This window comes from Diplotaxodon limnothrissa, linkage group LG2 (genome assembly GCF_057381915.1).
Source record: "Diplotaxodon limnothrissa isolate DT_005_m linkage group LG2, D_limnothrissa_male_GT1.1, whole genome shotgun sequence".
NCBI classification, from domain to species: Eukaryota; Metazoa; Chordata; class Actinopteri; order Cichliformes; family Cichlidae; genus Diplotaxodon; species Diplotaxodon limnothrissa.
In genome coordinates this window covers 4,547,639-4,561,376 of record NC_140597.1, presented here as the reverse complement: position 1 = coordinate 4,561,376, position 13,738 = coordinate 4,547,639, and the positions used below count along the sequence as shown (strand labels likewise).

General features: G+C 37.6%; 2 protein-coding genes across 7 annotated transcripts in view; both read left to right on the top strand.

Annotated features, from left to right (window-relative positions):
- Positions 1 to 1,813: 1,813 nt before the first annotated feature.
- cxcl14 (chemokine (C-X-C motif) ligand 14) lies at positions 1,814 to 10,784 on the top strand. The gene is made up of 4 exons (XM_085366018.1): positions 1,814 to 2,120; positions 3,871 to 3,976; positions 7,533 to 7,646; positions 9,502 to 10,784. The coding sequence occupies exons 1-4, from the start codon at positions 2,057 to 2,059 to the stop codon at positions 9,515 to 9,517; spliced, it is 300 nt and encodes a 99-aa protein (XP_085222144.1). The 5' UTR covers positions 1,814 to 2,056; the 3' UTR covers positions 9,518 to 10,784.
- A 2,388-nt stretch (positions 10,785 to 13,172) lies between these two features.
- Positions 13,173 to 13,738, top strand: part of fam13b (family with sequence similarity 13 member B) — a 67,024-nt gene continuing 66,458 nt past the window's right edge. For all 6 annotated transcript variants that reach the window (XM_085360151.1, XM_085360169.1, XM_085360161.1 and 3 more), the window contains exon 1: positions 13,173 to 13,405. The gene's annotated coding sequence lies outside the window, so the exon portion shown is untranslated. The remainder of the gene's footprint in view (positions 13,406 to 13,738) is intronic.

The window sequence follows — 13,738 nt, the reverse complement described above, 5'->3', positions numbered from 1 at the left end:
CAAAGATCAAATGTTGATATATTGTCAGTGTTTTTAATTATGTTCTGGTTAGTAATCATTAGCTAAACTTCAAAAAATATTTCTCCAAAGCATCATCAACATCAGCTTATTAAGGCTGACAAATGATGTTATTTTCTTTTTAAGACAGATTCAGTTTGGCTAAAGTCCTCCTGTATTTTTAACTGCTGCCTTCACTTCCTTTCTTTCTTTCTTGTAGCTAAAATGATCTAATGGATGAAGACAACTCATGTCCAAGTTATTTTCAGTCATTACAGCTGAAGACTGAAACAGACAGCTGACCATTGTCTTTCATCCTGAGATCAAAAAACGGGATAGATTCACACAGCTGCAATGCCCTGTAGGGGTCACGTACATCCTAATCTGTCACAGTCCACTGAAAATGATAGCTGGCATCTTGTCCCGCTGCTGTTCGTGAAGGGAACAAAGAAGAAACTGTGGTAATATTAAGACAGGTTCACAGCTGATTTGCACACTGTTTTGGCGGTGCGCGCGTGTAATCCTGCAGCATGCGACAGATGTACATGCTGCGAGAACTCGTGTAGATACACACCCACAAATATGGTCATGCAGACATGAACAAATGCACGCACACAGGTACATCGTGCGGACAGACAGTTCATGGCTGCTGGTTTGAGTTATGACAGAATCTGATTGCATCAGTGCAAGGGGCAAAGAGGTGAGCACAAGTGGGAAGTGAGTATGGGAAACACGCACACACACACAAATCTTATTACGCTGGATGGTGATGAATGTGGTTTAATCCTGTGGTTAGAGTGTTCCAGGTGGGAGGGGTCAGACCTTCTTCTCAGGGCTATCTCTTACAGGCCAAAGGTTCAGCCTGATGGCATCCCCAGATACAATGAGTGCATTTATTCATATGCAGGGAACAGAATAAGCCCAAAAAGCATTCACAGAAACAATATCAGCTTTGAATTTCACTGAGTGACATCCAAAAAAACGCAAGAAGGACAGAAAATAATTTGACTTTTAGAAAGTGACAAATGTGATCAGACATGAGGTTGTAAGACTTTCATTACGTTTTCGTGACAATGGCTTTTGAAACGAATCAGTCCAGTTTTCTTTCTAGATGCTGACGTCAGGCGAGGGAAATCCAGCTTTTTTAATGTTTTCTCTAAACTGATCAATATTTATTATGTTATAGGTTATATCTGATTGAGGAAAAAATAATGAGAAAAATAATATACTCCACGATTTCAATGTGCGTGTATGCTTAAAAAAATTCACAGTCTTCTATCAGCAAATGAATTGAATCTCTTGAGCATATATATTCTTAAACATGTGATTTTTACCGGTCAGTTTTTAGCCAACAACACGGATTTTTTTTTTCTTCAATTTAAGTCTCTGATCCTTAAATGTTGCCTTCACTGACCCACAATGTGTGTTGGGTAACGTATTTTCGTACACGTCAGCCTTCAATTTCACTGTCCTGTCAGCGAGGAGGAACTTTTCCTTTGTCTTGGCTCTGTTGTTGCTGTCATTGTGGCGTTTTTCTTCATTCCACCAAGTTTTCTGTCTGTCAGCCTGAAATCAGGACAAGAGACGAACAGACCAGCAGACGTCATCCTTCCAGATTTTGGTGAACAATACGTGCACTTTTGTTTTTTTTTTCTGCCCTCCCTCCCTTTCCACGTTCTCCACTTCTCCCTCGCAGGACACAACAAGTGTTTGATTCGCTGTCTGGTCGTGCATATTAATGAGAATGGGATAGCGGGCAGCTTTTAAAAGAGCTGCTGCCTGCCTCTCCACAGCAAGCGACGGGGAGAGAGAGACCTAAACGAGTGATTGGAGATTCATCCAAGCGCTCGGGACGCACAGACGGAGTTGCACAATCAGTGCTCCAAAGGGACCCCAAAAAGCTGAAATCCCCATTGCTCTTCACGTCTGCCTCCCAGTAGTGGATGCTATCTACATATCGAAAGACTTTTTGTTGATATTTCAGTATTTACTGCTTTGCAAGGCTCGGGTTTTGAGGAACTTCTTTTTAAAAAAAAAATCTTTTTGGACTTGTGAAGACATGCGTGGGTGCACGACGGTGCTGCTTTTGTTAGTGGTGGCCTTATGCTGCCTGAGCGCAGAAGGTAAACACTTTTTTCCTGTTTATCTTAGTTAAAGTTTGGACTTTTTTCAAAATGGGCTGTGCGGCGCTTAAGCTGTGATAACTGAACAATTATCGGTAGGTGGAAAATAGGTGGGAGGTGAAAGCAAACGCCTGGTGTGTTGTGTTGTGTTCGTGAAAGGAAAGATTGAGGAATCAACTCATGCTGTGCAGAGTTTGTTTGAAACCAGAGTCAACAGCTGAAGTCAACTTTGCTGAAGGGACTCAGTGGTGCGTTTGCTTGCATGCCTGTGCTCCAAAAATGAATTTAGGTCGGCATAAACAGTGTGTTAGCAGTAGTGTGCACTCAATTAGGCACTTTGTTTGTTTCCTAGTATCCATAAACACTGAGATCTTGGAGCTGAACTGTAATAATGAATACCACTCTGGTGTAAGAAATCTGCTGTTATGATGAGCCTTATGTTGGCAAGCGTCCTTGCACCCTGAACAGCCCTCTGGGACATACAGCGTCTGGCAAGACAAGCGAAGCCACCCTTATGTAACTAAATTAACAGTAAAATATTCCAATTTTAGTTTTTACATAATTATTTAAAATGCATTTTTCTTTCTGTATCATAGTTTCATTCTCCTTTCGTGTCTGCAGCTGTCAAACTTTATGGGAAAACTTTGTCTGACTTTTTGTATAACGTCTTTCCCACCATATATATATGAAAGTAAACATATACATCATTTGAGAACAGGTTTAACGGGCATCTCTTTCAGTTCAGTGTGTAAAGTGGTGAAGCTGTTTGCCTTTGACAATATAGTAACACCAGTGTTTGCCCATTTTTATTGGCCTTTGTTGTCTGATATGTTGGTGCTCAGTCGCGCTCCACTGTGGGGGCTTGTGACAGATTTAGTGCCTGGCGGTCTGGACAGATAGCAGATGATGGATGAGGGAAACCTTGGACTATCCAGGTCATCACCTCCCATCACAAATATACAGCCCAGCAAAACTAATTTCCTCTGTGTAATATATTCACTACTACAGCTAGAAAACTTGCCCTGAACAGGCATCATTTTAAGTTGATCAGAAGATGATGGACAGACATTATTAAATATATATGTATGCTTCAGAAGTAAGATGACATGTAGCTTTAATTAAAGAGGTGCATAGACTCTCCCTTAGTGCTTGTAGTGCAGGAATTTTATAAAATTAGTGTCTGATAGAGAAGCAACATGATAGTGAGATAAATACAGGATAGCTGAAGTCTCAAGTTCTTCGTGCAAGGCAGTAAGACCTTTAGGAACCCATGCATCGTCTGAGCTTAACGGGATAAATGCAGCATGTTTAATTTTGCTGATGTGCAGTGAACAATCAGCAATAGCATAAAACTCGTACAGTGTGGAATTCAAGCCAATTTCCTCTCTACACAGATGTTTCCATTTTAGTCATGCTTAATATAAAAAGGGGTCTAACTGCATGCCAAATTATATTTCTATTTTAATGTGCCTTTGACTGTGACTTAAGTAAAAGCATGGAATTTCAGCTGTGTGTTGCCAGATATAAATATAGAAACAGATAACACCCACTTGTCCTTTGAATTATAATTCAAAGATAAAGCGGGAATACTTCGTTGTGATTCCACGCCAGTTTGCCGTCAGATCGCAAAGAATTAACTTCCCTGTCAGTTAAATACCTGTCAGTCTGACTGGAAGTAATTGAGCTTGCATGACAAGTTTATTAGATTTGTGTCTTAGCAGTGTAATGTGTGCATTATATTTCTCAACAGCTTACAAGTGCAGGTGCACCAGAAAAGGGCCCAAGATCCGATACAAGGATGTACAGAAGCTGGAGATCAAACCCAAACACCCGTTCTGCCAGGAGAAGATGATATTGTGAGTCAGACTCTGATTCTCTTTCAGTGTGTCACTCTCCATATGTCATTTCTGCATTTTCTCGTTTCTCTCTCTGCTTTTTTCCTCAGTTCTTATTCCTACTTTACATTCTTCTTTTTGCTTAATCCCTTGACATTTTCCTACCTGCTTACCTGTGTTCCCTGTTTTTCCCCCTTTCCTCTGGTTATTCATCCCCTTTTTCTTCCAGCGTGTACTCTGCACATGCTTTGAATACAAATCATACAATTAGCAGATTACCAGCATATTTAAAGCCGTTCCTGAAGCATAATGATACTCCAACATACTGTAAACATATTCAGCTGCCGCGCTCACATTTTGAGAACACCCTTTCGTTGGTGCCTAAAACACTCTGAAAGATTTGCAGCGCGATAAACTGATAATTTAATTACTCCCTGTAGACAGGAGGTGGGGATGATTTATTACCTGAAAAGGAGGGGATGAAGAAAGCAGCGATTTCCAGAACATTCCACAATGTTCAATTACTCAAGCATGAACATTTCCAGACTTTTATTTGTAAATTCAGACATCATGGGCAGTGTGAGATGTAAGCATCACATAATGATGCAGTCCATTAATCTATCTATTAATCTATTAAAGTCTAGTTAATGTAAGAATAATGTAATGCTTCTGTGTTCAAAAGACTATTTGTACTTAAACAATAAAAAATGGGCTAAATCACAGATCAGTGCTTGATCTTTCTGCCTCTCTCTGCCATCAGACATTTAACCTTTCAGGTCAAAGTTCAAGCACACATACAGCTAATATGCTCATTTTGAGCTACTGAGGAATGCACCATGAACTGATTCTTCTCCTATGAATTATATTTCAAAAGAAGTAACCTGTAGCGCTTTAAGACAGACACTCTCACCTGAAATTTATAAATACATTCATATTATGCGTACAGTCTGTACTACATGATTTCAGTTGATGTGAATGAAGCCCCACACAAGCCAATAAAAAACTATAAAACGCTGTGTGCGTTTCATTTTTTTTAAGTTTTTGCTTCAAAGCTAAATGAAGGCACAGCAGATGGGGATGTTATGTCAGCCTCCTGGGACTCTGCTTGGTGTTCAATGCACAATCTCTGCTGCCACCTGCTGCCACATTACAATATAACACAGAGGACACAGGCTGTGTGATGTGTGGACAGATTTTTATGCTCAAAGTGTATTCTACTTTTTACAAAAGGTTTGAGATAATATCCAACCATTTAAGTCAGTTTATCATATCAATTGATTTTAAACAGAAAACTAGGTCCTCTTATCTCACAATTTGCTGCTTTTATAGCAATTTTAATTAAGTAAAATTGATTATTAAGTTTTAAGTTTGCTGTTGTTCTGTTTTTGTTTTATCATTAATAATTTATTTAAGCTCCAAGTACATTTATACTATTAAAATCATTCATCTTATTACAGATGCCCTTCCGAAATGAGTACTTTATGGTAATCGGTTGTTGTTGAGTACAGCAAAGAAATTATAATATTTGAAAATTTTAGTGTGTTAATCAGTGTTTCAAATTTCATTTGAAAATTTCACCTTTCAAGTGCTGAATAGTTACAAAATAGCTGTTAGATGTTGTCTCCATCTATCCGAACGTTATATTTTTATGAATGTGATGTGCTCTTGAACGCCTTAAGGGAATTTCTTAAAAATTGAGCCAAATGTTAGCTTAGCTGATTACATTTTGAGGGTCAGAGGTTATGGTCACTCTAACCTCACAAAAAACATTTTGGGGCTTAACTCAAGAATTTACACTGTAAATACTAATAAATTTAACACTCTGTAAAAGTCATCACTCATGATAAAGGCTGAAAAGGGCTATTTGAATTCATGACTCCTACCTTACATATTTTATACATGAACTGCAACGTAACTGGCTGGCGGAGGAATACAGCTGCAAAGCGGAGGGATGATGTATAGTCACACATCAAGTCAGTCAAGAAATAAATTGTGTGTGCATTCCAAAAGAGCAAACCTGTCAGAAGCATTATATTGTATTTGGTCTGCATCACCTCACAGGTCTGTTTTTCTGTGAGGGTGTTACGCGCCACACAGTCATCATTCAAGGTTGCTCTATTAGCATGAGATGGGGCCCACCAGCCGTTAGTGCCTGGTGAAAAATGAGTCTCAGCAGGCTCCGGAAAGCAACAGAAAGAAAGAGAGTGGGAGAGAAATGAGCAAGAGAGTCCCCACTTTGGTCGTTTGGCTTACAGCGCTTAGTTTGGCATTCTCAGCAGCCACTCCTAACCACAAACATGCACAACCTAGGAGCCCCATATACCATCTCCCTATTCCTACCTGTCCTCTCAATTTTCTGTCTTTTCCCTGGACTTCATTCATCTTCACCTTCCTTTTTCTAATGTCCTTATAACTCACGGAAGTTTTCAGTCAGTGGCTGTGCTTCAGCTACCTAGGTGAATGATAATGAGTCGGAACCAAAGCTCAAACGATCACGGTAATTAGGTTAAATGCAATATACACAGGAAGTTTCATGTTCTATCCATCAAACACACTCAGAACTCAGTTCTTCCAAAAGAAAGAACACAGAGCCATCTAACTAAGGCATCAATTGTGAAACAAAGGGACAACCAAATGGGCAGGAAAATAGAGGCAAAACTCTTTAATCTTTATAACCACTGAATACAGCCTTCGAATCAAAAGTCAAGTTCCTTTGCAGTCAAGTCATTTAGCATTCATGGTTTGCTGAGCCTTTGAGTGTGTCACTGGATAGTGAGGCCCCCTAGCATGGTGGGTCTTTTGTTTTTTTATATTTACCACGCTCGCTTCTTTCATCTGAATACGCCACATACAGGCAGTCTGTCTCTGTCGTTGCCAAAAGCAGAGCATAACAGACAGATGAACTGATTCAATGAGCTTAGATGTCACATTTTTAAGTGGCAGCTCCATAATATTGCTTCATTGCCAAAAAAGCTGGCAAAGCTGTGCAAGCGGATCTTTTGAATTCGGAGGGCATTCAGCTGTGGAAATGTTATTGGAGGCAGCTTAGAATAGCCACTAAAATTTGGGGCAAAAACATGTCAGATGTCTTACTCCTTAACCAGTCTCTATTCAGCAGACTCAGACTGGCTTTCAGATGGTTTGACTTGCTCACAACAGTGTTTTTACTCCAATGAAGTTGTGCCTTGAGTTCTTAAGCTGAACTTAACCCTCCAAGTCAAACTGAAAACTTTCATTGTGAAATGTTCTTATTTTACTCACTAGCCATTTTTGTTGTCATGATATGATAGCAGTCAGATTCCGGTAAGTGCTTGGCCTTTAGGGCCACTATATTATTTTTTTCATAAGTGATGTAGTCATTGAAATGTTAAAAGCGATCTTACTGAATAGCTGGCAGCCACATGTGCAAAAATAACTTTTTGCACATTTTAAAAATCTTTTTTAATTTTTATAGGAATAAATAAGAGTGTTCAAGAGTACATGTGTACTTGATACAGACTGGAAAACCTACATGTCATGTTTTGTGTTTTTTAAAATCAGTATTTAACCTTTGCTTCTTCTCGGCTCCTGTTCTCAGTGTGACAATGGAGAATGTGTCTCGGTTCAAGGGGCAGGAGTACTGTCTTCATCCCAAACTTCAGAGCACTAAGAACCTGGTCAAATGGTTCCGCATCTGGAAGGACAAGCACAGGTAATAGCCTAACACCAAAATAAATAAATAAATAAAAATCAGGTGATGTTAGTTAAAAGTACAGTCAGTCGTGTTGTTAGGTTATTTAATGTGTAATTATATATTTCAGCAAATTGATTTTCACAAACCGAAACATCTAAACATTTTACAAACTTAGAATCAATTAATTCATAGTACACAGAACAAACACGTGGCCTAGATAAATAAATAAATAAGACTAGATAAAATGTCATCCTCTTCCTGTATCTGAACGAAACCGTGCATGAACACATTTATTTATTCCAAATACTGTCACATTTACTTATGGTAGCAGAGTAGACACGTGACCTTCCCATCCCTGGACAGATGATAACAACCTGAATAAAAAAAACAACAGCAGCTGGGTATAAGCTAACATTATGCCAGCTAATGTTAGGCTCGAGTGCCCTGAAAATCACATTTCCTTCTGTTTATCAGAGACAAAGTGTCGCTAAGAGTCCCAGTCCAAAAATGTTAGATCCATGTTGTCAGCTGAGGTGAAAGCAGAATGACAGCCTACACTCACTACAGATAAACAGCAGCTAGAATTGTTTGTCCTATGGAGGCCACCATAGCAAGGATTTTACTCTTGCATTGGTAGGCGTAACAAAACAGAATTAAGTTGAGCGTGATCTGCATTCTACTGACATCTAGTGGTCATCTATCAGGTTCACATGAGAAAAAATTATATAAATACGTAAGTCAGACAGAGTTAGCTTAGTCAAACCCATAAACTATCGGTGTTACAGTTAAGGTCCACAAGTGTACTTTTTTTAGCTTCTATGTCCAATTTGCTGCCTTTCATGGGAGATAGAGTTTGTGCAGTTACATAAATGTACCAGTTTATATACCTAAACATAAAACACTGACGTAACAGAGATAACATATGCTGTTATGGAAACTTAACCCCTTTTAGAGATTTGTTAAAGTAAATAAAAGTAAGAATCTGAAGAACATTTCATGTATTTACAATATCGCACAGCTCCATAACTTATATATATTGTCAAATGTTTACAAAACTTCACAAACAACATTTGATGTAACTAATGGTTATTTGACTTACTTCTGCATTGCTATCATCTAAAAGCAGTCAGGCTATTCTTTTCTGACAAGCCAGTATTTCCTAGAGAACTGTTACTGAATGTTTCCCTTTGGATTAGCCTCTACAGACCCTGAGATGGTTTTGTGGGAAAATCCCAGTAGATCAGCAGTTTCTGAGCTAGTTAAACCAGCCCGCACCAGCACTAACAATCATCTTCCCCATTTTAATGCTCAGTTTGAGCATTATAAGGTTATTTTGGACATGTCTACATGCCTAAATTCAGTGAATTGCTGCCATGTGATTGGCTGATTAGATATTATTAGATATGCATTAACAATCACCTAAACAGGCGTACCTAATAAAGCATTATCACCATTATTATTACCATGTTATATCTTCTTTGTCATTTCATTAAGAAGCAATGCATAAACCACTCATAAACATATGCACATAAAGTTTTTCAAGTTTTATCCCTGACTCCGGGCTGAAACCATATCCAGTGGCTATCAATAAAGATGTGATGCTTTATTGATTTGTTTTGTTAAAACTAGTCTTTTTAACTTCAGAGGTCAGAGTCAGGTCTTAGACAAAAGTCCTCTGGACGTATTTTTTCAAAAACAGCATTTCTAAGGGACACTGTTGGTTACAGAAGCATTAAAGTCATGTTCGTACTACATGTAAACATTTGATCGCTACTCAAACAGAGACACCTTTTTTAGGAGGCTGAAAAAAAACCTACATTGTTTGCAACCAAAGGAGCAAATCTCGTAAGAGATATATGTTTGTTTTCCACAGGGTGTATGAAGCATAACACCGTCGCTCTCAACACAAGGATCGTGTGAGACAAACAAAGGACACCAACTCCACCAGGACTACATTTGTGAAGTACAAGATGTAATCTGCATTGAAGCTGTACTTCTACTTCTTCTGCCTGAGATCTGTCAAGCGCATCAAGAGATATCTACAATTTGTACATAGGCTGGTGGGCTCGCTTTAGTTGGCCATCAGTGTAGTTACAGTCACTCACCACTCCAGTCTTTGCCACTGTAGTTATATTTGTCAAATTGTGGACAACGCCATCTGTGTTCAAACAGTTGTATGGTTGTTATTCAAAGGGGCTTCTGTTTTGTTTTGGCTTTGGTGAAAAATGTGCAAGAAAAAGAAATTCTGAGGAAAGGCAAATATTTCTCTTAAAAATACAGTGTATTGGTGTTTAATCATTGCAGTTTCCACTTTTCCGTATCCTATTCAGTATGACAGGTATATTTATATAATCAGCGTATAAGGTTTGGCTACAAGGGTGCAGTTGAAATAATGGGATAAAGGTTCTCCATAAATTAGATTCTCTGTATCTGTAGAGGAGAGTCAGTCAGTGTGTGATTATATTTTATACAGAAGTTGTTTTTATTCAGACAGATTATGGAGGTCCGACAGTCAGTGTGTGTGTGTGTGTGTGTGTGTGTGTGTGTGTGTGTGTGTACGCATCTGTGAGTGTTTTAACTGTTTCCATCTTAATAAAAATTCATCTTCAGAGGGACAACTGAATCGATTTTTTTTGCAAACTGTTCTCATACTTAACCTGCAGAGTGCACATTCAATAAATATAAAAAAATCAAACAGGTCATCTGTGCCATCACTGCTACAGTCTGTTTATTGGAAATTGTCCAAATAGGTCATTAGTAAGTACACTAAGAATATAAGAATCCTAGCTGTTTATGACGAATGACTATATGTTTCCATATTTTCACACTGGTTGAAATATTTTTTTAACTGACCTACATATCGTGGCATCCTTAAAAAGATGAGGCAGGCCTGCGATAGCACCAGTAGACAGCATCTTGATTTTAAAACCTATTTAAACTCTTTAACGCCTGCTGAAAATATAAAATAATAATAATTAGAATAATTTTAGGAAATATTTGTCAGACAGAAGTAAAATGTGCTCTGGGCTTTACTGCACCTACAACAGTAAAGCAAAAGGAAATTACAGTGACATTATCAATAGTTTCAAACTCTGCCCAGTGAAATAGTCTGGCTTACTGGTGTGTTTTTTATTAGTTTATGGACAATAAGGAAGCTCAGTGGCACAAAAGAATGATCTATAGCAAGATTTGGTTACATAGAAAAAAGTTTCTTTTGTATGTCTTCTTTTTGTTGTATGAGATATATATATATATATATATATATATATATATATATATATATATATATATATATATATATATATATATATATATATATTGATGGAGGAAATGTTGGCTGTTATCAGAATTGTCATTTATGATGGAGTTTGTGTTATTTTGATGTTAGAAAGGCATTGGAAAAGTAATGCTTTGCTAGGGACGATTTGGCTGAATCTTCCAAGAGTCTGAATTACAATTACTGCCCACACAGAAGACAACACTCACAACAATTTAAGCTGTATGGCCATTATGGGTTTTTTTTCATTGGTTTTCTTTTTCCTATAGTCCTATATGGATGACTTCAGTATCTCCTAACCAATTCTTTCATTCTTCCTTTTGAATATTATTATTCCTATTATTATTCCTTTTGCACATTATATATATATATATATATATATACACATACACACACACGCACACACACACACATACATTCGTAAAGAAGCATTTTGGAAGTGGAAACATATAGCCTATACGTTACTGAGAATAAAGAATAAATTCATCTTAAGACTTTATAGCATCATGTATGTTGTATTACTGCATTTTAGCTGTTTTTTGCTATTTAAATCTTGTTTTGGTAACAGATTCTTGGAGGGTGTGTGTTTGAAGCCCGCCAAGCTCACTGTTAGACCTTCCTTAGATTGTTAAACAATAAACACAGCAATAAAGTGTCTATAGAGTGTCTATAGAGCTTGTGTCAGCTTGTGTTTGTATTTAATTCATTTAATTGAATTATTGAATCGTAGTTCAACTGAAACAGCAAAGAAACCTTTTTTCTTACAACTTATTCCACCAGGTGGCGGTAAATACCCATTCAGTCACATTTAATATCCTGAAAGTGACTTTGCTCCACTGTATTTATACATAAAATACATTTATGTTAAGTAATATAATGCATAACTAATATAGTACATTTATTTATCATGTCACTATGTGCAGTATAGGCAGGCTGGATATCAAAGACGTGTAATGCTCTTTTATTCACTTTAACAAATCTCTAAAAGTGGTTACGTTTTCATAACAGCATATGTTATCTCTATTACTTCAGTGTTTTATTTTTAGGCACATAAACTATTCATTTAATGATTAATTAACTTGCAACTATCTTTATGTAACTGCACAAACTCTATCTGCCATGAAAGGCAGCAAATTGAAGATAAAAGCTCGAGAAAAAAAAGCACACTTGTGGACCTTAAGGTTACAATTGTTACACATATAGTTTATGGGGTGGACTTTGTTGTAAAGGCTCAGGTTTATTATGCTGCCAGCATATGAAAAAAGGGGTGCTTATTAAAGTATATGTAGTTAAAGGTTTTAGTTTATACATTTATTCATTAGTTTTATTTGTAAGAAGCAATGTACAAAAACACTGGAAGAGAAAAAACAAACAAAACAAACACATATCTAACATGCAAGTAATAATAAAAGAATCTTTGCATTATTAAGCATACAATAGCAATAGTACTTTATTATTTCTAAAATATAAAAAAGAGATTATTAGACTGAACTTACAGCACTGTGCAAAAGTCTCTTGCCACTCCTTTCTTTTGCTTCCAAGGAGCCAGACTTCCATGTAATATTTTAAAGTGAGCAGCAGTTCTCCAGGCTTTCTGAAATTATTTCACAATCTTTCTTTAGACATTGGCTGCTTTTTCTTTAATTTTCAGTCCATTCCTTGTACCAGAGCATTTTTTACATTTTCTACTGTTTGTGAAGCCATTCAAGTATAAAAAAGCCACACAACTCAGGGGAAAAACCAGTCTTGCACAATAGTGTAATATAGCCAAAACCAAATTTGAAATCTATTTTTAGTCACTTTGTTACTAGCAGAATGTTGTAAAAACACATTTGGTTATACAAAAAAAGTGAAACACAACATAGTTTGCCACAAATAAAATGTTTTTGCGCTAGCAAGGTGCCTCCTAAAGAGAAATAAGCCCAAGTGTGTTTTTGCCTTACATACTGTACTTACTTTTACTGTACTGTACTGTACTGTACTTACTTTTACGTTTACACATTCACATTTGTGCGTAAATCGCTGCACCTATTTCCTATCGTCATATATATATATATACACACATATATATATAACACATACTTGACACTGGATTATTACTGTTATAAGTAGATAAAGAAATCAGCCACAGATGCGTTTTAAGATGTCTCTGCTAGTCTACAGCTGTCTGCAAGGCGGAGTCAGTATTTGGCAGCTGTCTCCTGCTGCGCTCACAGTAAAGGAGGCGGGGCCAGTATTTGGCAGGTTCGTCCCTGGAGGGTGTGTGTGTGTGTATGTGTGCGAGTCTCTCCAAGCAACGACCTGCGAACGGGCATCCGAGCCAGTCTGAGCAAAAAAACAGGAACCACATTAATTTCGAGTGTCTTTGCAATGTTCCCGACGATATTTCTACATTATTTGCTTTGATCTCGTCAAAGTTACCGTCTCACCAGAAGTCGGCTTCAGAAACGAAACAAGAAATTAATGCATCTCGCTCCGCTTTCCTGTTTGTTTTGACCTGGTAAGGTACCCCGGAGCGTCTGATTAGCTTTCCTTGCTAACAGCTCTTCTTCTGGTTCTCTCAGCATCTTAAACGCTAACTAATGCTAGCCTGCTAAGCTAACTCTGTCTGACCATTTCTATTATGTGTTTATATCATTTTTTTCTCATGTATACCTGATATGATATATCTGCTCTATATGTGTCTTTACGTAGAGGCTAATATTAAAGCGCACAGCGGGGCTTAAACCCGTTTGCGACTACATTTGTGGTCACTGTGAGCTAGTGGCTAACGGATAGCACCGAATAGCAGTTCCATCACATCTGTGGCTCCTCCGCAGGCACGGCAAGCTAA